The sequence below is a fragment of the Centrocercus urophasianus genome, unplaced genomic scaffold (genome assembly GCF_019232065.1).
Source record: "Centrocercus urophasianus isolate 14NV4802_14NV808 unplaced genomic scaffold, USGS_Curo_1.0 seq_26, whole genome shotgun sequence".
Taxonomy (NCBI): Eukaryota; Metazoa; Chordata; class Aves; order Galliformes; family Phasianidae; genus Centrocercus; species Centrocercus urophasianus.
In genome coordinates, this window is record NW_024884822.1 from 15171515 (window position 1) to 15195057 (window position 23543).

At 52.1% G+C, this 23543-nt stretch overlaps 1 protein-coding gene across 2 annotated transcripts in view; it reads left to right on the plus strand.

The window, feature by feature from the left end:
* ARHGAP26 (Rho GTPase activating protein 26) overlaps positions 1-23543 on the plus strand; it is a 98954-nt gene that overhangs the window by 53243 nt on the left and 22168 nt on the right. For both annotated transcript variants that reach the window (XM_042826680.1, XM_042826679.1), the window contains exons 15-19: positions 4457-4544; positions 5682-5740; positions 6654-6759; positions 17941-18100; positions 21492-21630. In XM_042826680.1, coding sequence (XP_042682614.1) covers positions 4457-4544; positions 5682-5740; positions 6654-6759; positions 17941-18100; positions 21492-21630 — 552 coding nt within the window. The remainder of the gene's footprint in view (positions 1-4456; positions 4545-5681; positions 5741-6653; positions 6760-17940; positions 18101-21491; positions 21631-23543) is intronic.

Below are 23543 nucleotides of genomic sequence, written 5' to 3' on the forward strand. Positions count from 1 at the left end.
ATTTTGTTATGGGCAAGTGGGCTGTGCTGCTTCCAAGTCTTCTAAACCAAGAACGGAGGCTCCTGTCTGGGTACCTAATCGTGGTGACTGTGCCCTTAGGACCACATGCTGTTAGAGGCCCGGAGGTCCCAGGGCACTACTGGCAGGTTATGGAGGTAGGACTTGTGGAGAGCATTGCTCTGACAAGTTTTCTGTTGTGGTCACTGATGTCCTACTCACATGCGCTACAAATTTTGGCATCCTTCCCAAATGCAAACTAAAATCTTAGAAGAAAGGGCTGAAAGCTTTGGTTTTTAATCTCATAGCTCCCGCAGCATTCCCAGAATACTTTTTAATTATTTTGTTGCATGCTGCATGCTGCCTGTGGCTCTGACTTTCTCCTTGGACCTTCCTGTGCCTGTTTTAACATAGTTTTGCTCAGAGCTTTCAAGCATGCGTTTTCTCATGCCTGAGACGTTGGGTCCCACAGCTGTGGGTGCTCGGGAGCAGAGGAGCTGTCAGGTCACACCGTGGCAGAGCCTGGTGCTGACAGCATGGCCTTGGTGTGCAGCCACGGAGCTGCTGCCCAGCAGCCCTCAGAACCCCTATGCATTTCTCCTTGCAAAAAGTTTGAGGCCGTTGCGTTCCATTCTGAATGTCTTCCCTCCTTTCATCCCCATTCCTTCTTTTCCCACCACTGAAGTGCTCTGTGAGCAAAGCCCCTGGTGGCTGTTGCCGATGTCAGCACTAACCTCCTCAAAACTGGTAATCCAGAGAGACTATTAGGAACCAGAAGGGTAAGGCTCTGAATCACAGCCCTCAGCTCTCTCCTGACGCAAGGGGACACGTCTGCATCACTTATGCTCTGGCATTTGGAAAGTTCGCCGCAGTCACAAGAGCGAGTGACTGCCTGTTTTTCTTTTATTAGTAGAAGTTTGGCATAGGCTCTGGAGCATGTGAGTACGTCCTGCTGGCCACGCAGATAAGCCAGCTCTGTCTCATGGTGCACACATTTGGCACCATTGCGTTAGAGCATCAGCTGAAGAGCATTGCTGCCCACTGATAAAAATAGGCCAGGGCCTGGGTGCCGTGCAGCATGGCAGCCTCTGCCGTGCCAGGTCCTGTGCCTGTGGCTTCTGAAGCAGTGTGCATCATCTCGAGAGCTGCAAGGTGACTGAACCTGCTCTGTTCTCCCATGGCCGAGCTCCATTGCATTGGCCTCACGGTTGCATCAGTTCTGATTAGAGGCTCTGAGGCTGTGACAGATGGCAAAACTTGCTTGTTTAAAGAGCTCTTCGGAGCTGGGAGGGATTCAAAGTTTTGGACACCATCCAGCATCCATTATCTTCTCAGTGACCGAAGCCACTGAGCTGTTGACCTCGTGTCTCATAACGTGGTGATGTGCAGTCAGTGTTTTCTCTTTGTTGTGGTGTGTCTTCATTAGCTGTCGGCACTGGGAGGCCGAGGGGAGGTGGCTGTGTGCTCAGTGAGCGCCTGCTGGCTGTTGGCAGCTTCCTCCCCTGAGGGCCCCCCATCACCAGGGCTCTCTGCAGACCCATCTCCCCACCTTTCTCTCAATCACCAATGGCTAAACCGTCCTTATGTGGAGCTGGCCTTTGAACTGTCTGCAAGGAAAGTGTTGAATTGTCAAAGCCTCTTTTGTTCTGTGTTGTCCCTCCTGTTTGGTGTCCTGAAGGTAGCAGCACCGCTCGGCTCAAAAGTTTGTGTTTGCATCCAACCCTCGTGAAAAGCAAAGCCAGATTTTGCTTGCGACTCCAGATTCCCCTTATATTTAGAAATGAATGTGGGCAGCTTCAGTGATTCACACGCAGTTTAAATGGCAAAAAGATTGAATTTCAGCGTGCGGCGGCTGATGTAAGTGACACTGCTGGGAGGGCCCTGGCTGCTTTGCAGAGGCCGTGGCCGTGCTGTGCTGCAGTGCTCTGGGGTCAGGGGTGACACAGCCGGGCTTGGGCAGAGCCCCTGGCCTCGTAGGAGCTCGGAGTGGAGCGGGCAGCGTGTGTGGATGCTTGTGGGGGCAGCTCAGCTCTGGGAGGGTCAGCTGCCTTTCTTCAGCCTTCCCCATATTGCCGAAATGGGGACAAAACCCAGCCAACAGAGCTCGGTCACTTGGAGCCCTGGTGGAAGGGCATACTGCTGAGGGCGCTGATGCTGTAGCAGCTCTGAGCTGAGGGGGTGGGCTGGGCTTGTCTCTGCTGCACAGGCTGGGGCACAAGGCGTCCTCCAGGTTGTAGGTGCTGTCACCTAATGTCTTACGGCTGTTCTGGAAGTCTCTCCAGCCACCCAAGGGTGGGTGGGAATTGTGGCTGGGTGATGAGCTTGTGCTCCAGGCAGTTCCTCTCATCGTGCAGAAATTGGTGTGGAATTGAAACCATCTGTCTTATGGCAGCAGCTTTCTCCGTCCCCAGGAAATAGATTGAGAAGTTCTGTGAGAATGGGCTTTGGGCAGGGGCAGCAGGAGGCTGCTGTGCTGGGCTGGGGCTGTCTGCCCAGTGTGGGCTCCTGCTGCCAGCCCATGTCCTGCCCCCAGCACCTGTATGGTCACCTGCAGCGCAAAGACACTACTGGAAAACAAAAGACAAAAGCAGACAACGCGTTCTATTTTCTGTATGAGTTAGATCTGGAGATGTGCCGCTTCCTTTTCTTTCCTTTTCTTTCTTCATGTACCCATACGTACGCTTTAAGTAATGAATTCCTTTGCAGCCCGTAGAGAGCAGGACAAACGTCCTGTGTGGCATTTGTAACCGTGCAGAACGAGCTTCCACCACAAGTGGGAAGTGATGCTGGAGTGTCGTGGCGTGAGCAAAATTCGTTCTGCGTCTGCTGAGAGACAGCAGAGCAGTAATGACAGCAGTGGGGAATTCAGGGTTAACACTGCACTGAGCTTGCTGGATGCTTTTATGGGCGCTATTTCACATTTACTCTGGTTCGTATGGAAGTTTGCCCTTGTGAGCAAACTGCATCCATCATTTAGGTGGCAGACAGATGCTGCCTCTGTAATGCACTGCCATAGCTGTGTGCAGGCCGGTGAGCGTGAAGGTCAGGGAGAGCTGCTTATCAGCACAGAGTCTTTGCATGTGAGCAGCCATACGACATCACCTGCTGTTCCATGAACCATATTTAACAGCTCCTGGATGACCTTTCGAAAAGACGTCTGGTTGGGAGCTGTTGGCTCAGCTCCACCAAAGGCCTTGCCATTAAAAAGATGGTTTTTTGGTTTGTTTTTAGGTTTTTGTTTGCCTTTTTCTTGTGGGGGCTTATCTTTAGTCTGTTAGAATTGCCTCCTTAGGAAGGTCATGCAGTGGGAAGTTGCCTTGGCATCGAGAGGGAAGGATGGCGTTCAGTTGTGATTAATGCGAGGCACGTGATGTGGGTGTGAATGTACGTATCTCCAATGGTTACTGTTTCAGGAGTTCCTCTTTCTGTAAATTAAACTGAGGGAAACTCTATAACTCCTATTCAGTGCGTTATTTTCATTCATTTTAAAATTCCACTATAGTTACCCATTCCTTTAAAATTCAAAAGCACGTCACGCATGTCTGTGAGGTGAAGGTACTGCAGAGCTGCCTGTGGCACCTCGTGGTGTCGGCAGCTGCACCCAGCAGCAGTGCCTGGCCGTGGGGCTCAGCCTGCAGGCAGGATGTGGTCCTGTGTTGCCGGAGGGTCCTACTGCTGTTTCTCCTGAGGTCTGGAGGGGTTTCCTGTGGTCTCACTGAGGTCAGAGCGTGGCTGTGTCCTGCTGCTGCCTCCTGCCCAGCAGTGCCCGGTGCATCCCTCACTGCCGCTGTGCAGGGTTGTGCTCTTTGCTCTCTGTACTCTGAGCCTTCAAGTGCTGGTGTGAGATGCCCGTGGCCAGGCAGGTTTGTGCCGATTGTGCTGGTGGTTTCTAAGCTGCCTGTTTCTAATTGTTAGCAGAGAGTCGGGAGCGGTGTCATCCACTTTGTTTATGGCACGTGGTCGCCGAGCGTGGCCAGTGCAGGTCCTGCTGTGCGACTGGTGCTGCGCGTGGCTGCAGTGCTGGGGCAGGGAGCCTCAGCCCTGTCGGAGCTGTGATTTTTCTGCTGAGTCCTGCAGGGATCTGTGGTTGTCTTCTCCTGGGTCGTGTCTGTGCACTGCCATCACCGCTGTCATCGACTGCCGCGCTCCCCCGCACCCTGTTTAGTGCTATGCTTTGAATCCAGCTGCCAGGATCATTGCTCGTGACTGATGTTTTTCTTTTCTACCCTGTTTTTTTGTCCCGTGCAAGTGAGCATGTCCTGTGTCTGGTGATGAAGTCGGCTTCCCTGAGAAGCGCCTGCTGGGGAACAGCTTGTGGTCTCTGGGGTTTGGAAGAGCAATGAGAATGGGATGTGATGAGCGTCCGTGCAGCTGGCTGTGCGCTGTCGGTGCTGAGTGGTACGAGCTGGGATTGTCTGCACTTGGGTTCACTTGTTTACTTTTTTTCTTTTTTCCTTAGATCCAAAAACTGCCACTGAAACCGAAACTGAGATCTGTGCAGAATGGGAGATAAAGACCATCACCAGTGCCCTGAAAACGTACCTGAGGTAAGGGAAGCGAGGCTGTCTGTCATGCAGCTTCAGGACCAGTTCCATGATGGTCAGAGGCATTACTGCCTATTATTTAACAAAAGCATTTATAAACAAAGAAACTGCCCTTAGAGAATTCATTCTTTTTCCTTGACCCTCTGGCATGCTTGAGTAGGATGGGGGGAATATTCTCAGCTTTCTGATAAGAACATGTATTGCATGAATGTAACAACAGGGCTCCTTCTCGCATGCCCTGCTCTGGTGTAGGCTTTTCTCTGAGCCTTTCACTGCGGGCTTCAGCCTGAGGAGTGCGTGGAGAAGGTGAGCACAGTGCTCCTGTCAGGGCCGTGGCAGTTGTTGCAGTCCCTTCTCAGAACTGGGTGCTAAGCTTTATGTAAGTAATAATTTCCATATGAAAGCTGATGCTGTTATCATGTGCGTTATCTTCCAGAAATGTTAGTTTCTTGGCAGCAGTCAGTATCTCATTCTCAACGACGTGCTTCTACCTGTTGTGACTGCAGGTTTTTGCTTTGTGTTGTCCTTCTGTGTGTTGGGTTGTTGGTTTTTTTTTTGAGAGGCACAGAGCAAGAGAGAAGCTAAATCCAATTAGAGCAATGAGGGTCATTAGCTGGGTGGATCTCAGCCTAGAAAATCACAAAACACTGCATAATTTTGTATGATTGGCAACCTTTGTTCCAGAGCTTGAACTGTTTGCAAGGCAACAAGGAATGTCAGCAGCACCAAGATGTCCCACTGAAGGGATGTGGAAGTGGGAGGGAGAATGGGAAGTGTAATGGGAACAGTGACTGTTAAAGTTTTATGACTGGGCTCGTTTCTCTTTTTAATTTATTTTTAAACTTACTCAGAAATCACAGACTCGCTGAGGTACAAAAGCTTTGTTTTACTGTGGTACTGAAGGAATGTCAAAATTAAAAATGAATTTAGTATGGTACAAAAAAAGAGAGGAGGAATAAACTGAAGGTGCTTCAATAAGTCTTGCGCCTCCTGATGAGAGGAATCAATTGGAGTTGTTACCGCTTCGTTCTGCTCTCAAAAAACAGAGCTGAATTTATGGAGATTGCAGAGCTTTATTTCTGCAGTTCTGTGGATGGTGTTACTCACTTGTGCTGTGTGTGATACCTTTTTATCTTCCAGAATGCTTCCAGGGCCGCTCATGATGTACCAGTTTCAAAGGAGCTTCATCAAAGCAGCAAGTGAGTTTGTTGATGTTTACAGCATGGGGCCAGAAAAGGAACAGGACTTGCAAGCAGCTGAGCATAACCTCTACCCTGCTGCTCTCCCACTGATCCCTTGTTCTTAAATCTTGGAGACCAGAGCAAGAATTGAGATACAAGGGGCAGGGTGCTGTGTGGGACTTTCTGGATAAACAAAAAGCACGTGGTCATGTTTAGAGGAGGGCTGTCTGACGGCAGCAGCTGGTGGTGCAGGTATTTCTTCTTCTGACCATCAACCTCCAAAACGAGCGAGGCTGTTGTTTGAACGACACCTACACCGTTCTGATTTTATCAGTTGCGGTTCCAGCATCTGAGCTCCTTTCCTTTGTCTGCCCTGGGAGCATGCTTTGTGTGGGAGCAGGTGGCTGTCAGAGCTGTGTGCTGCGGGGAGGACTCACGTCGGTGGTCACATCGGCAGTGGCCTCCTGGGAAGGGATGGAGGCAGGGGCTGCTCGCATGGCTCCTGCTCGGGCTCTGGGGCAGCCCCAAGACTGCAGGCTGCCACTTCCCAGGCGTTGTGCTGAGCGCACGCTGTGCCCAGAAGCACGTTGGATGGGATCGTGCTGCTGCTTCCCATTGTTGAAGTCAGAGGAACGCTCCGGTTACGGCCAGCCCGTTCCCTGATCACAGCTGACTTTTCATGTGGCTGGCATCTGCTCTCAGCCCGTTGTCCCAGCCCATTGGTTTCTTACTTTTTCAAACAACTGATTGGAGCTGGTAAAGAGGAGAACTGCTGTGAGGATACCTGCAGTGTGCCTGGTGTAGGTTAGAGGTAGGGATTGGGAGCCTTGGGTCCCTGGGATGTCTGTGTGGGTTACTGTTTGGGCCCGCGTGTCCTTTTCTATAATAAACCCCTGATGCAGAGATGAATCATCTTTTATTTCCAACACAGAACTGGAGAATCAGGAATCCAGGGTGTCAGAGATCCACAGCCTTGTTCATCGGCTCCCGGAGAAAAACAGGCAGATGCTGCACTTGCTCATGAACCACTTGGCAAAGTACGTATATGACTGATATGTTTTTCTCTCCATTTTCCACTTCCTTTGAAAGTTAACAGTGATAAAAAAAAAAAAGTTTCCTTGTGTTTGTGGTGTTGAGTCATATTTGGTTGATGACCAAGTGGAAACCTGTGTGTGAGATGGGAGGGCAGGGCAGCCCAGTGCCGTCCTGCAGCGGTGTGGCAGCGCTGTGTTGGCTGCAGGTAGAGCCAGGTTAAGATCTTTGCGGGGGTTCAGACCGAGCCTGGGATTAAAGGACTGACAGATATTTCTTTGCAACAATAGGAGACTATTCTGGCGAGTATTTTCTGCCTTAAAGCTACTTAATTCATTAATACTTCTAGGTTACCTTGAAACTTTTCAAGGGCAAAGGAACTGGGTGATTTTTTTGCCTTCAGTGATAGAGCTGACCTGTAATTTCCCATCTTCCTGCTCCTGCTGTTTGCCATGGAAACCTTTGATTAGTGCTTAGGAAGCGAAAGCATCACAAGGTGTTTGTGCCAGCCCGAAGGCTGCTGGGTCGCTGGGTGAGCAGAGGGACTGGGCAGGGCCCACAGACCCGAGCCTTTCAGAAGAAAATCTGGGAAAACCCAAAGTTATCTATTTCGGAGAAAAAATAATAAACGGTGCTTGAAATGTGCTTAAAAACGACTCCAGATGCTTTCTGATGACATGTGTTTGTATCTGTTCCATGGACTCTCCCCAGCAAGGCTGTTAAAAACTAAAGGGCTTGTTTAGATCTCAGTTTCAAAACCTTCTGCATTTATGGGCTGCAACCAAGGGAAAGGCAGTTCCAGGTACTCCCATCCGCCAAGTATGTGCAAGGAGTCGCATAGCTGCTGGAGTGCTTTTCATTTAAAGGGAAACCCTGTGGTATTTGAGTGTGAGATGCGGAGCTGGGGAGGCAGGTAATACAATGGGCTTCAAGCTGTTTTAATGAGGAAGGAACTAAAACAAAATACAGACAATGAGTGGTAGTGGTGCTTGCTATATTAGGAGGAGAAACAGCTTACAGTGTTCAGTGGGAAAAAAATGATCTTGGAGAAAGGCAGGAAGCTGTGGGGATCAGAGCCTGTTCTGTTCCAGCAGCGCTGAGGCTGACCACCCTCAGCAAGCTCAGGGCGCTCCTGGTGTGTGTGTGATGGAGGAAGGGCCGTTGTGTGAGGTGGCATGGGATGTCCCTGGGGGCAGAGCAGCTGGACTCTACAGCCAGGTGCTGCTCCAGAGGGACAGGGCTGTGGACAGGGAGGATGACACCGGCCCCAGTCCTGCTCCTCTCCTCCTGCCCCACGGTGTCCCACTGGGTTTGGGGTCCCTGCAGGTGAGCTGGCAGAGCGCACAGCCAGGTGGGGGGCTTGCAGGCGGTGTGAGGTGTGGGTGAAGTTTTGCATCTGCAGCAAATGGTTGCAGGGAGGCAGAGAGCAGAAGGAGGGGTGTCCTGCAGGGGGGGTTGGGTGCTCTGGGTGGGCTGATGCGAGGGGCAGCCAGCAGTGCTGTCAGAGCAGGCCAGGCAGGGCCCTGCTGCAGCTCTCGGAGGAGATTGCCTCATCTTCTTCCTCTTTTTTTTTAAGTAACATACGAATAATCAAGATTTGCATTTCTATCAGATGAGCTAACAAATATTTCTCACAGTATTGATGTGGAGATCTCGTACACTAAAAAAAGAACCCACTGTGGGTCACACAGAGGTGTTCTGTGCCGTGTTTTGTTTGCATGTTTTGCTGTTGCTTACTGAAAAGGGAAACCAGGCTGCTTGTTTGGCACTGCTTGCAGTGGTAAGAGAGCCCTGCTCACACAGCCCATGCAAATAGCAATTATTATACAACTGAAACCTGAGCCAGGATAAGCACTGCTGAAGTGGTGGAGTTGGGCCCTTCTCGCTTCCACACCTCTTTGTGCTGCCTATGAGCAGGGGCTGCATCCCCTGAAACACGACTTGAGCTGGGACTGTCAGTGCTCCTTCGTCGGTGCCCAGAGCTGCCCGTGTCCTCCTCTGCTCTGCAGACACCATTTCCAGGGAAATTTGCCATTATTATGTTAATCTCTGACCTGTGAATTGATGAAACCTTTAATTTTCTTTTCTGGGGCATGCTCACATTGCTGGGACCTTTGTGATAAACCCAGCTGAATTATTGTTCCTGAAAGATCAAGACCAGTTTGATCTGGTGTTTTCTCAGGAGGATCTGTGCTGAAAAGCCCGACCTTGTGCCCAAGAGACTTCTAAGGATGCTCCAGGAATGTCACTTCCAAATGCTGCTTTACTGACAGCATGCAGCAGCTCTGGTGAAGCCTGTCATTCCCTGGCCTGTTAGCTGAGTTAGCACAACACAGGCTGCTGTGAGCTCAGGGGCGGCCATGCTGGAAGCTGGAGCTTATTGAGAAAATTTCTGGTTGTGTTAGCAGAGTTACAGTGCCATCCCCATCGTTCTGCTCTCCTTTAGTGTGCTTTGTAGGTGCAAAGCAGGAGGTTTTAGAGCCTATTTTTGTGCATTTTTTTCACAGCTGGGCTGGTGCTCGCTGCAGTAGGCAGGGCTGTGTGACAACCCTATGCTATGCCCACCTTGGGCTGCTGCCCACTGCGTGGCATGGCTGCTGGTGCCCGGCCTGTGGGGCAAAGCTGCCTCTGCTCGGGGCATGCACACCTCTCCTTGCAAAAGGTCGAAGCAGTTATTGGGGTTGCAGCAGAAATGCGTGTACGTGTGTTTAGCAAAATTAATTATCTTTAATCATTCACAGCTGTGGCCTGGCCAGCAGTGACTCGTTCCCTCTGTTTTTGCTGTGGCGGTGTTTTCTAGTTCACGTGTTTTACCGCCGTGGCACTGATTGCCATCTCCCGCCCAAAGCATTTCCCACGTATCTGCAGCGATGGTTCCCATGGCAGATCCAGCAGTAGCAGCAGGATGGGGCTCTGCCCGACCGAGTGCTGTTGGCAAAGGAGGGGGAGAAGGAATCTGCTGGGCTCTTGTGCCCAGAAGTGCAGCCTGGTGCTTGGCGTGGCGGCTCAGAGCTGAGCTGGCCATGCTGGCTCCCCGTGGCGCTCAGTGCCTGGCAGCACTGGGATGCACAGCGCAGCACCGGGGCGGCCGCTTCCTGCGCTTTTCCTCCGGTTGTTTTCCCCGTCTTCCCCCGAAGGTGCAGCAGCGATGCGGCTGACGCCTCTTGGCACGGCAGGTCTGATTTCATCCCCGTGGCAGCTGTTTATGTTGCTGTCTGGTAACTATTCATTTGCTTGATTTATGTATTACTTCCAGTAAGTCATTCTTGTCCAGGACGTTCTGGAAATTTCCACTAGCCTCTGAGGCCTTTAAGATACGCTTCTCTTGTATGTTCTTGGCCTGATTTGGCTGCCAAAAGAAAACAGCGAGCGAGATCTCTTGACCTTGCATGGAAAGTGTAAGCAGCATTCCTCCCTCACCGCTCTCCCTCTTCCTCGCTATGGGAATGGCGCCCGCGCTCCGCCAGCCCCGCCACGGCTCGGCTTCTGCATGGGGAGCTGAGTGCATGTGGGGCGTTGCGGTGATGCACGGCATCTGGGTGCTCACTGGAGTGGCAGAGGGCAGCGTTTGATGGAAGGAAGGTGGAAGGTCTGTGTCTGGCCTGTGCAATAGAGATGGACCTCGCACGCTTTCTTGCTACCGCCCTGTTTCTGTTTTTCTGCCATTTTCATGCTGGGCTGAGCTGGGTGTGGGTGCACGCACTGCCTGTGTGTGCCCTACAATAGAATCACAGCTTGGAAAACAGCTCTCAGATCCCCAGCCCGGCCCGCCGTGCCCACTGACCGTGTCCCCAAGTGCCACATCTCCATGGTGCTTGGACACCTGCAGGGGTGGTGACTCGACCACCCCCTGGGCAGCTGTGCCAGTGCTGTTGGAGTGAAACAGTGCACAGAGGAAGGAAGGAAGTGAATTTAGACTGATCACGATTATTAAAAAAATAATAATAAAAATGTAGCAGCAAAAAAAAATGGTTGGCAAGAGTGCCAGGAGCTGATGAAAGTGGTACAGGAGCCAAAGCAGCGGGCACAGGCTGAAACGTGGGAAATTCCATCTGAATGTCAGAAAAAAGCCTTTTCATTCAGAAGGGGGCAATTGCTGGGTGGCAGGGGGCTGCGGAGCCTCTGTGCTGGGGGATGTGGGATGTGGTCTCAGGTGTCCCTGCTGGGCTGGGGCTGGAGCCGGTGCGGTCCTGTGTGTGGAGCTGTGCTCCTCTGCTTCCTTTGTGCTGTGGGGTAACGGGTTGTGTTCCTCTTCCCTGGCTTTAAAAACACAGCTTTGAGCTGTGTTAACTATTTCAAATTGTGTTCTGGAGCCGAGCCCGCAAAGATCAATAAGAATCCCTTTTGCTGTAGTGCTTTGACATTATTAGCAAGTATAGCCAGTTGTCTGTTTGTGTTTTGTTGCTGAGTCGGGGGGGGGGGGAATCCCAACCCAGCCCAGCAGCGCTCGAGCTGCCTGCAAAGGGCAGGATTGGGGCTGGCAGGCTGCAGGAACCGCTGTGTGCAGCGCCGTGCCCCCAGCAGCGCAGGGCTGTGCAGAGCTGGGGTTTGTAGTGCTGGAGACGGGCGGTGGTGGGGAGATGGCTCAGCAGATTAGTCTGAAATCGTAGCGCGACCGTGCTACATGGCTAATCTAATTACAGCAGCTAACTGGAACCACCTGTAGCTGCGTGGAAAGACAAAGGCTGCGGAGGGCCCTGCTCCCCTCGCAGCGCCTCTGGCGGGGCTCTGCTGGCGCTGGGCTCCGCCAGGCTCACACGCATCTGAAGCATTAATGAAATCTGCATGTTTTTACCGTAATGGCTTCGTTTCCCCTGTTCTCTTCATTTTTGCGTTAGGCTCCTGGAGATACGATTAGCTTTAATGTAGTTTGTTAGAGATGTAGTTTTCTAAATAGGACAGATCTGGGGGGTGGAAACTCCGGGATTGCGGGGTGCTGGCCGAGGTGCAGCGCGGGCACTGAAGGCAGCAGACGTGCCGTGGAAATGCGGCAAGTGTGAGCTGCAGATCTCGAATGGAATGTGTCTGCGGAGCCAAAGGCTGAGGTCTGCCTTCCTTTGCTGCTCGACTCCCACTAAGGTCAGCCCTGGAGCGAGCCGAACCTGCGCAGCATGAGGCCGTGGGGCTGGGGGGAGCAGGGCTCGCCCTGCACGGCACTCACCCGCACGCCAGCATGGGAACGGGTTTGTCCTGTGCAAAGCTGGCAACAGGGAAAGGGTGCATTGCTCTCAGAAACAAGCAGATGCAGGCTGTGCAGCACAGCGGGGCTTTGCAAGCACAGAGGAGTGTCCCTCAGTGCTTTCCCTGCCTCCTGCGGAAACCATTTGTGTGCTTGGGTCATGCAGAGGAAGAGGAAGCACTTAAGCAAGGTCAGCGGATGTGTGAGCCTCTCCAGCAATTGCAGGCGTTGTCTCCTAAGATCTTGCATCTGTCTTCAAATGGCCAGAGCCCGTTTTTCTGCTATTGCTATAAATGGCCGTAATGCGATGGCCAGGCCCTGCCGACACTGGGCTGGGATGCTGTGCCGGGTGGGCACCGAGCTGCCTTGTGCTGGGAATGCATCCCCTGCCTGCTGGGGTGTTCTACCCAATGCTCAGGGTGAGGGAGATCCTCCCCACTGCCAGAGCCTTCCTGCACCTGGAGGGGTGGCTGTGGTGCCTGGTGCGAGCTGCTTCTCCCGCTCTGTTGGCCCCTCAGTGGTTTCATTGTTAATGGGAAATTCTGCAGAATGAAAAAAATTAATAATCCCGTAGGTGTTCTCTGTGTTTCTTGTACTCGGCTTCCCGTAACATGTAAGTGAGCAAAGGGTTTTGTTCTACTTCTGCAGATGAACTCTTCACCTCCTAAAACTAGATTGCCAAGAGATTAGCAGTTTGCTTTTGCTAGTGGCTTTCTTTCCATCTTGCTTCGCCCAGCAGGCTCGGTGCATTCTGAAGGACCTCTGCTCTAAGCTCTGAGGAGCACACATTGGAGACTGCAGCATCTCTGAGCAGGTTGGCTCTGGTGTCCCCAGAGGGAATCTTCTCTCTGGATCTGATTCTGATCTAATTCTGATTCTGATCTCTGATCTGATTCTGGGTGGGTTACATTGGACCAGGGCTTGTGCTGGTGGGGCTGGCAGCACGTGGCTGTGGGTTTTGACACCTTGACACCAGGCGCTGTGACCTCCAGGAGGGATTCTGTGGGGTAGGCATTGGGGGTGGCATGTAGTTACCTGGATTCTTTGTAATTGGTTATCACAGTGAAACTGAAACCGTGTATAGAAACGGGTTGAATCAAGACTGAGCAGGGTTGTTTTTGGTTTTTTTTAAGCCTATCCATTCTCTCTTGGTGCTTTGTTGCAGTGGGCTGTGCTGATTTTCTTGTTGCAGTGTGAAAGTGCTGGTGATTTCTGCTCTTGTCCAAATACCAGCCCATGCACCATAAGTGGCAGTGCCAAGGCATGGGGGCACGGGGACACCAGCACTGCTGCACTGCAGGGCTGTCCCTAATGGGAGAAGTGACTATTGTTATTGTAATTAGAGGAAAGATGTAATTAAGCGTAATGGGCTGAAGCTCTAAATGAGCTCTGTGCTCACACACAGAATTAGGGAAGGAGCAGAAGGTTGGGGTTGAGGCGTGCACTATGGGAGCTGCACTCGGTGCCGTCCCTCCTCCCACGAGCGTGTGCTGCAGCGGCAGTGTGGGCTGCAGTGTCCCCCATTGTCACCCCCCTTGTGCCCCTGCTCCTGCAGTGCATTCCCCCTGAAATCTGGCATCCAGCTCACCTTGCCCAAAGCCAGAGGTGCTGCCTATAGAAGTGAAGGTTTGCTTTGCAAAGCCTGTGCTGCAGCACCACCCGTGCTTTACTTGCAAGTCGCAGCGTGCACGGTATTCACTCTGATGAGCTTTACCGATACCAAAGTTAGCGTTTGGCCTGTGCATCTGTTCAACGTGATACCAGCACTTTTATTGCCCTGGGAGCGAACCCAAGCCTCCAGCTGTGGCCAGATTCACCCGCGAGAAGAAGGGAGCCTTGTTGCAGCAGGACGGCTCCCAGCGAGCAGCGCAGAGCGGGGAAACCTGAGAGCCGTGAGGCTGCTGGCTGGGCAGCGCTGTGCTTCTCGGTGTTGCAGCCGAGCACTTTGTCAACTGTTTTTAGAATGTTTCTCCTTGTCTGTGCTGGAAGGTTTTGTGCTTCCCTGGCGATCCATTCTCCTTCCGGACCTGCTGGTTGCATCCCATCCCAGCAGCTCATAGAGCCTTTTTGGCCCTGGGAGGCCATATCCAGGCCTTAATCAGCATAACGGGGTAAGCGAGGGCCGTGCAGTGTGCAGGTGTGTGTCCTTTCTGTGTCTGTGCTCTCTAGTTCAGAAACTGGAGCTGCCCCAGCCCGTCCATGCCCTGCTCCAGCCCTGCACAGGTGATGTGCAAGAGCTGCTGCTGAGTGCAAAAAAAATCTCCTTAGAGTAACTTAGAGATGCATCTGTGATCATTGCCCTTGGTGCTGTCTTCAAGCTTGAACTGTTTCTTTCCTGACTTACGTTTGCTTTTGACAAAACTCCACATTAGGGCCTCCCGATTTTGGATCACACTGGTGTTCCCACTGATGACCTCACTGACGATCCCCCTTCCAGCTCCAGGCGCCTCGTGCTGTGGTACGACGCTCCAGCAGGCTGCCCCAAAGCTGCCACTGCATCCCCGCAGGCAGAGCTCCTGGGCTGCATGCTGGGCACCCGTCTGCAGCTCTGCACAGCAGTCCCCAGTCCTGGGTGCCCTCTGTGCCCTTCTCCCAGCAGCACCGCCTCTCTGTGCCCCCTCCCCTGCCCCATCCCGCTGCCCCCCTGCAGTGCTGGGCTGAACACTCGTCCCGCTCCCACCTACACGCTCATCAACCACAGCCCAATTAAGCTCCATAATGTGCAGGGATGACTTGAATGCACCCAGGAACATTTCCCAGAACTCATTAGGTTTTATCCCATAAATACCTCCAATTGTGTGCTCAGGCAGCTGCCCGCTCTCTGTCCGGGGGTGTGTGTGACCCAGATTGCAGGGATGGGACTGGGGGAGTTGAGGGGGTCCTGGTTGCCCTCGGAAACCCCCCAGATTCCCCCCCCCAGTGCTGCTGGGTGCAGCAGTGCCTCTGCCACCCAACTGTCTGTGCTGTCTGTGCTCGTTGTCTGTAATTCATCTCCACATTCAGTGTGCAGCAAACTGCCGTAGCAGCCTGAGCAGCAGTAAGGCTGCTCACCCCCCATCAGGTTTTCATGTTAACTGGAAGCTTTGCTGGTGGTGATAGACGTGAAATGTGGTTTGACCACTGTGTAGCAGTGTGGTGTAACAGTGTTGTTTTCCATCCTATAGAGCTTGTTAGGCTGGCTACATTGTTTTTTGGGACACTGGGCCACTACTGTGGTGTGGGCTGGCTGCTGTGCAGGGCTCCTGGGGTTTCTCACACCACAGGCTTCTCTGTAGGTCAGTGGGCAGCGAAATGGGTCCCATAATTGGGTTTCTGTACAAGTGAGTAGGAGCTGTGGACCAGGCTGGACAAACTGGGTTTGTTAACATCTGTAAAATATAGGAGTGCTGGGGCAGCATTTCCCACAGCTCGCCATGCCTCGCTGCAGCACGTTTGTTACCTGATGCTGATTTCAAGCCTGTGCAAAAAAGAAATATTTACCGTTCCTGTGTGCTTCCCCTGCACTGAAGCCTGACTACCAATTACTCTGTATTAAATTATGTTTGGTCATGCCGGTGATTATACAGTATCCAAGCAACCCAGGCATAATCTAATTTAGCATACAACATGGATTTTCTCTGCTCCCCTTCTCCTTTGTTTTTCTGAGAGCGAATGCGAAGCTGAGTGGCTGCATGGCCTCAGGGCAGCGGTGCTGCAGGGCTGCAGCAGAGGCAGTGCTTACATCAGTGCCTGTGATGCTGCACTGGGTGCTGGCAGGGCAGTGGGCGCTGGGAGGGACAGCCCATATCCAGCCTGGAGCCCAGCTGTGAGCGGCCACTGCTACCCAGGGAGTTGTGCTGGGTTCCCAGCTCCCATCAGTGCTGCAGGAGAGTGCGAAGCGTGGGTGGAGAGAGCCCTGAGAAGGGACCCAGCTAAATTACTGCCAGTGCAATTGATTTCAGAGTGCACCGAGGGCCAGGAAGAAACAGCAGGTTAAAAGGAAAATGCAGCAAATACTTGTAAACCTTCTGGAGGGCAGCTCTGGTGTGGAACGAGCGATGTCTGCAGAAAGCATCTGTGAAAAGCACTGGCATTAGGGACACTTTGGTTGAGAACACCCCATCTTTAGAAACCAGGGCATTATTTGCTGGTACAAAGGCAGATGAAGAGGTATAATTTATAGTAAATCATCCTGTGGATAATGGATGTGGAATGTGAAGGATGTGAAAGGTGAATCATGTTTTGTAGCATAGCTTTAGTAACCATTATAAAGGCGGCTGGTGGAAAAGTACCCGCGGTGCAGCGCAGCACTGCTGTGCCACCCTGTTTGTTCCAGCAGGCACCGAGGGCTGTATGGTTACAAAATGTTGGCCCTTTGCAGAGCCAAAGCACCAGGGCACAGCAGAGCGGGGCTGTGTGTGCAGCAGGGCCCTGTCCTCCTTGGGAACCCATTAATGCTGCAGTCTGTAATAATTAACGGGACTGGATACGGCTGCCTGGTGGTAATAAGTCAATGACAGGGCAATTTATTAGAGTGATGTATCGCGTGATAATGGTAACGAGAAATGAAGGGACCTAATTTTGTAAGACTTAGATCAATTTGGTTGTTTTTTTTATAAATGAACATTGTTTTAGTAACCACGGAAGATCATTACAATTATTATTTTATTAGTGCTATTCACAACTATTTCGGTTTCAGTCTTCTGAGACCCAAATGGGAGCATAGGAGCGTGTGTTTGAAATGCAGATTGTGCTGCAAGGTGAAAATTCCAGTGGCATTTGTAAATGTCTATTAGGGAGGTGTGGGAGGAGGAAAGGGATTTGGGTGCGTGGCTGTGGGGCCGCAGTCTGCAGGCAGGGGGGGCTTCTCAGACACCGCGAGGAACATCCAGGGCTTCCTGACACTGGGGAGGTGATGAGTAACAGGGATTTCTGCACCTTTGGGTTGGAACACAAGCCCTGGCATTCTCAGTGTGCTGGTGTGTGCGCTGCAGGGCTGGAACATGCAGCAGACCAGGCTCCTGTCTGCACTGAGCATGGGGACAAGACTGCGTGGAGCAGGAGCTCCAAACATCCCAAGATCTGCTGCTGCCCCTGCTGTCACCCAGGAAGCCCTGTGTAGGATGAGGAGTGAAGAGTTCTTCTCTGACTCAAATGAGGCTTGGATGGAGAAGGATAGATAGCTTATTTTATTTTGAGTTTACACTGTGCTGAAATGAGCTGCGTCTGCACGCGTGATGAGCGCTGCAATCTTAGTGCCGTGATCAGCAATAAAAGCTCATGGCAATAACTTGCAGCAGGGCCTGAGTCCTGCTGTGCTCTCCATGTGGTCCCATGTGCTCTCCAGGGATAGAGATGACAGGGAAAAGGCATTGCTCTAAAAACGTAGGATACAGTTCTGTGCTGACACTGTCCGAAGTCACTGAGCTTCCTGGTTGAAGAGGGCAGGAAAAAACCACAGACTTGTGGTGATAGGGCTGTGGGCTCCTGCTGCACGTCCTCCTTGTCACCTCCTTGTGACTTGCATTCACTGCATGACGTGTCACCATGTGGCCTGTCTGGGAGCAAGGCTCCAGTGTCCGTGTGTTCCTGGTTGGGAGGTTTCCTCGCCCGGCCCCCTGCAGCCAACGCGATGGGGCTGAGCCGTGAAGGCAAAAAAATGGGTGAGAAAGGATTGGATTTTGGAACATATGAGGTCACTTGTTCAGCTGGAGAGCAGCATGTGTCAGAGGTCCAACAATTTGTTTTTAGAAGGGTTTCAAGCATTAATGATTCAAGATGTTTTCCTGGGAGTGGTTTGCAACATGAGCCTCGGTGGCCGGGGAAGCGTTGGGGTTTGATGGGATTAGCCAAATCCTGAGCTGCAATGCCTGCCATAACACAACCGTTGAGGCTGTACTTTTCCACATGGCTGAAGCTCCCCAGAAGTGTCAGGAAAGCAAACAGACTCATAAGCCTGGTGCCAGGCAGGGATGGGGGTCCATCCTGATTGCTCCTATCACCTACTTCTGTTGGTTTTCTTTTGCAGAGTTGCAGATAACCACAAGCAGAACCTGATGACTGTTGCTAATCTGGGTGTGGTGTTTGGGCCGACGCTGCTTCGACCCCAGGAGGAAACAGTCGCTGCCATTATGGACATCAAGTTTCAGAATATTGTGATTGAAATTTTAATAGAAAACCATGAGAAGGTAAAGACTTTACTTGCTTCTATCACTACAGTTTATTTCCTACACCTGATTTGTCACTTTGCAAGCTGCAGCCCAGTTCCCCAGGGCCCTCCTTGCTGACTGTGGCCAGCAGCCATAAAGGGCCCAACTCTGTTCCTGCTTTTCTGACTACATCCAAGCACTGACGTTCTCCACAGCACTGATCTGCTGTGACAAGGCACAGTTGTGTCTGTTGCAAGGAGGCTCCCACCTGTTGCTGCCTCTGTTGGTGCAGCACTGCAGTAGCTCTACTGCAGCTGGAGGACATCCTGCCTAGGGCACTCACTGACCCCTGGGTTTCTGGTCACCTTCAGGGTGATAACAGGAGAAGGCTCTCAAATGAGTGCCCGTGGGAGGCCATGTAATTCAGCAAACGGCAGAGTGCTTGTGCATGCATGGAGTGGCAGTGAGGCACAGCATCCTGCAGGGCCACTGTCCAGAGGTGGTGTGTTGCTGAACTTCCCATGCAGTGCTGCTGGGTGCCTGTGATATGAAAGCAGCCTGGGCTAAGGAGGATGTGATGCTCGGGGCTGTCTGCTACTCGGGGCTCTTTCCAGAGTCTGTTAGCCCATCAGTTGCATGTGTTAAGCTGCAAGGCTGAGTCCCACGTGCATGTGGTGCAGGTGTCAGCCCTGGGGCTCATCTGCCTGGTGCTGCCAAGGGGCAGCGAGTGCATGTCCAGCAGGGATGGATTGCATGTTGTTGGAGAAATTTCCTCCGGAGGCAGATAAACATCGTGGTATTTATTTAGCGTGGAGGAGCTATTTTCTCTTATCTTTGTGGGGTGCAGTTACAGTGATTGCTTAATCGTGTGCTGCTGCAGAGGGGAGTGCGAGCAGCGGCCGTGAGCCTGTGGCTGAGCCCCAGCCCTGTGCTGAGCAGCAGGCATGAGCCTTGTGGGCTGTTGGTGGCCATCCACCAATCTGTCTGTCCATCATCCGTCTGTACATCTGCAGTGTCCCAGCAGTGGCACCAAGAAACCATTCAAGCATTGTGTCACTGCTGTGGGTGCACTTCGCTGTCTCTTTCCTCGCTGAGCCCTATGGCTGCCTTCCCCTCGCAGGTCCTTGCAGCAGCAGGGCCTCAGGCTGGTTCTTGTTCATTTCCAGCCGAGCCTCCTCCATCAGGTGGCACCTGGGGGGATCGATGACGGATTTCTGCGGTGATGGTCTGTGTGGGCTGCAGTGCTGCTCACCAGCAAAATGACACCTGTGCCGCAGGGCTCCCGAGTGCTTCCATGGCTACCCTTCCTTAGGAGTAATTTATGGCACCAGCAGAAGGGAAGGCTGTGACTGGGCTGTGTGCTGCCGTCACGCCGACTGCGGGTGGGCGTAAGTGCTGCGTGCTGTCTGTGCTGCCCGGCTGCTCTCATGCACTGGGTACTGATGGTACAGGATGGAGAGATGCTGTTTGCACTGCCTGCACAAAGGCACGGGTACCGCGTGGCACAGTGATGCTGCATGCAGGATGCTGTTGGACCCATGTCCCCATTTCTCCTAGATTCTCCAAGAAAGAGGGAGGTGGCAGGAGGCAGCAACTGGGAGGAAAATCTCTTCTAAAGTCAGCCCCGGTGCTGGTTCACTCCCTCTTTAGGACTGTTTAGTTTCAGTGTATTCCTTAATTTGAATGGATTGGAACTCATTGAAGTTTCCCTGCAGGAGCTGCTGTAGGTGATTAGCAATATGCGAGCCCTCTGTGCTGCGCTGCTGCTGCTTTATATTGTTTTACGCTGGTGACTCACAGCCACTGTTTATGATTAAGTGCATTCTCAGGGAAAATGTAATTGATTTGAATGGTTCCTGGCAATCAGCGACTGTCTGGTATTACATTATATTTCCCTCAGGTAAGTGGGACGCCTCTCCCATTAAAATTGCTGTTGTCACAGTAAGGCACAGAGCACTGGGCTGTGCGTGTGCCCAGAGCTGCAGTGGGGTGGATGGGAGCCCTGAAGCACTGGAGCTGGGGCAGATGTGCAGTGTATGTTTGTGAGAGCAATGCAGCAGCATAACCTGCTGCAGGACATGTGTGGGATGCGTGCTTTTAAAGGATAAAATGGTTTCTCTGCTATGGCTCAGGATGTTACCATGACAAGCAAACTGAGAGTGAATCCTCTGCAAGAAACCAGGGATGCAGTGTTGTATTGGAAATTTGCAGCTCCAATGCTTTGGAAAAGGCATTTTGTATGAAGTGTTGGGAAATGATGAGATCAATGCACAGTGCTGCTGGTGCTCCCTTCAGACCAAGGAGGGGGCAGCTGACCTGTGAGTGGCACCTTGCTGCCCACCAGCAGGGCTGGTTTCTGCAGGGTGTTACCCAGACCCCAGCACTGCCTCAGTCAGTACTCAGAGTTAACGCTGAGGTCAAAGCCCTCAGCACCTCATCTTTATTTTCTGCAATTAGCAAAGCTTTGTAGCAGCGACGTCCTTGGCCTTGGAGCTTCCAGCTGAGGCTGGAGGGCAGCTCCTTGTGGAGCATCTCCTAGGTTTGGCTGCGTTCCACCAGGGGCGCGGGTTGCTCCAGGAGCCTCCAGCTGCACAGCGAGCATGGGGGCTGTACGTGTAATTTATGGAGCCTGGCTGCTCCTCTCCCACTCTGATGATTAAACTGTCTCGCTGTCTCTGTTAATTGGATTCTGGGATGGGAGAGTTAGAACACAGGTTTGCTCGGTGAGGAGCATGTCTCAGTTATTTTTCTTAAACTGAAAAGTGAAACAAACCGAAGAAGCATTGAAATGAAGGAAAGCAGAGCTCCGTGTGCTGCTGGGCAGGCTGGCAGGGCTTCTAGGGGTGTGATGCTGCAAGACCACTTCTGTTTGTTATATGGCTCTGGGTCCTCTGACTCCTCCCTCTTCAGAGCTTCAAAATAAGCATTGGTCCTTTTGGACAGGCAGCTAGCTCTCGACTTTCCTCTGTTGAGAGTGGTCACATTTAGCCTCAGTGCTGTGTGCCACCCTTAAGGGGTTGGGAGGCAGCTCGGTGTCACTCTGCCTCTGTGTCCTGCTAGTCCAGCTGTGCCCTACCATTGTCCAGCTGTGCACTGCCACGTTTGCATACCTGGGTGCCTGCTGGGGTTCTTGCCCAGAGCATTCTCCCACCACCTGTGAGGGCACTGCAGGCCCTTCACTAGAAGCAGCCTACCAGGTTGTTGGGGTTTTTTCACATTTTGCACTGTGTGCATTTGGTGAAGAGGAGAGAAAAGGAGCGCAAACAGAATGAGAATGTGGAGTTTAGGAAACGGTGCCCCACGTGTTACTTTATTGAATGCGTGACCTCCGTTAATGCTGTTCCTTGGTGTGATGGCGGGATGCTGAGGGCAGAGAGCTGCTCTGCTTGAGCAGCTGATGCTGAAGAGCCCTCTTTGTTGGCTTTCACAGATATTTAACACCGTGCCGGAGACGCCGCCGTCGAACTCGCAGCTGCTGCTGTCCCGCAAGAAGAGCGCAGACTCGAAGCCCCCGTCGTGCAGTGAGCGGCCGCTCACCCTGTTCCACACCGCACAGCCCAACGAGAAGCGTAAGCGCCCCCTCCCCAGCCCTGCCCCGTGTCACTGCACAGCACCGTTCCCCTGCCGTGGAGCACAGCTGTGCTGGTACTGATGAAAGATGCGTCCTGTAAGGGGACGGGGCCTCTGCTCACTGCGCTGCTGTGCTGATGGGGAGTGCGATGCCTGCCTGGCATCCCAGGCTGCAGCAGGCTTGGTGCAGGCTGCATTGATGTGCTATAGGGTTGCTGCCCCATTCCCAAGTCCCCAGCAGCTGAAGGGCACAAGGCAGAGCCCGTGGGGTGTCCAAAGTTGATCCTTATTTCTTGCTGGATGCCCACAGGCACTTTTACAGATATAGCAGCCCCGGCCAGGATGTTCTGTAGTTTTCTGTGGAGTAGGTGGATCATCTTTCCATTTTGGTCTCTATTTGGTGCTCTGAATATGTTGGTGAAGGAGTCAGCACCTCCTCCCATCTACTCTGCACACGGCTGTCTCACATGCTACGGAGCAGAAATACACAGCAGGAGTTTGCTGTTCTGCTCCCTGAGCTGTGAGACTGAGCTAAAAGCCTTAGCAAAGAATCCTGCGCTTAAACTGAACGCGGTATCAGACTTTCAGAAAGAAGGAAATAGAATAAAGGGATGGTTTCCAATTCTGCCATTCATCTCCCATCTTCTGTAGATGAAACACTTCCAGTTTCTTGGCTGATAGGGACTTTAATTCAATGTTGGCTGGTAGCTGTGTCTGAGATTACACAGACAATTGACATTGATTTGTTAGGCTTACAGAGCTTATTTTCGAACTTTAGCCTCAGGCAGAAAATGTTTAGAAACAACTGGATGTGGCATCTGAATAGGCTGCAGGGCACTGCTGGGCCGTGCCGTGCACAGAACGGCTCTGAAAGCTGTGCTGTTGGGAGCAAAGATCAAGGAGTGCTTTGGATCGACCTTTTTGGGGCTTTAGGCCCTTTGGCAGGTTAATTTCTCCCTTATTTCGTCTGCTGGCTGCTCTGTCTTCCAGTCAGTGTTTGGAGAGTTCCCTTGATAGCCTGCTGGAGACCAAGATTCATGGCATGCAGTTTCAGGAACTGGTAATGTGTGTTGATGCAATTATCTCATCCTTGGCATTGGCTGGTCTCTGGATGGCAGCCTGATCTAAATGGCGTTTGAGCCTCTCGCTGCCTTGTAAGCACTCTGACTTTGTCCAGGCAGCACGAGAACTCGATGGCACGATGAGCGATGTGACGAGGAGTGCTGGTTCGCTCCTCCCTTTGCAGCCATGTCCTTTTGGGCACGTCATCATTTTCTTTTGAAACGGTGGCAGAGGGCTCACCCAGCATCCCACCTCCCTGACCCTGAGGCAGCACTGCTCCCAAGCTGTTTTCCAGGCATGCAGGGTTTCCTCTCTGCTGTGTGCTCAGGATCAGCTCTCCATGTAGCTCGGGAGTTTCTCTTACACTGCTTTCTCCTTCTGCAAGTATTAATTGTTGTCCTAATGCAGATGTGTAATTGGAAGGGATGTATAGTTGGATGGGCTTGAGAATAGGGGCTTCTTTGTGACCGTGTGCTTTTTAGTAGCAATTTCATCATATCATCGTGCACAGGAGATACAATTCCTTTGAAAGATTTGTCATTAAAGGAGCACTGCTAGTGTTTTCCAGTAGTTGTCTGTCTTTCAGGAAACATCATCACAGAAGTGGCAGTTCTCTGCAGTAGAGCAGCTTTCTGTGCCATCAGTGATGATAATTGCCTCTCTCAATTACAATTGCTGCTTATACGGAAAAAGCATCTTATGAAAATGAATTAATGTGATTTTAGGTAATTCAGCACAGAGATGAGGAGGAAACCCATGCTGGGGAGGTTGCTTTGGGATGCATAATGTTTTCACACCTCAGTGCTGAAGTTACACAAATAAGGGGGACATCTCTTAGCAGGGCAGGATG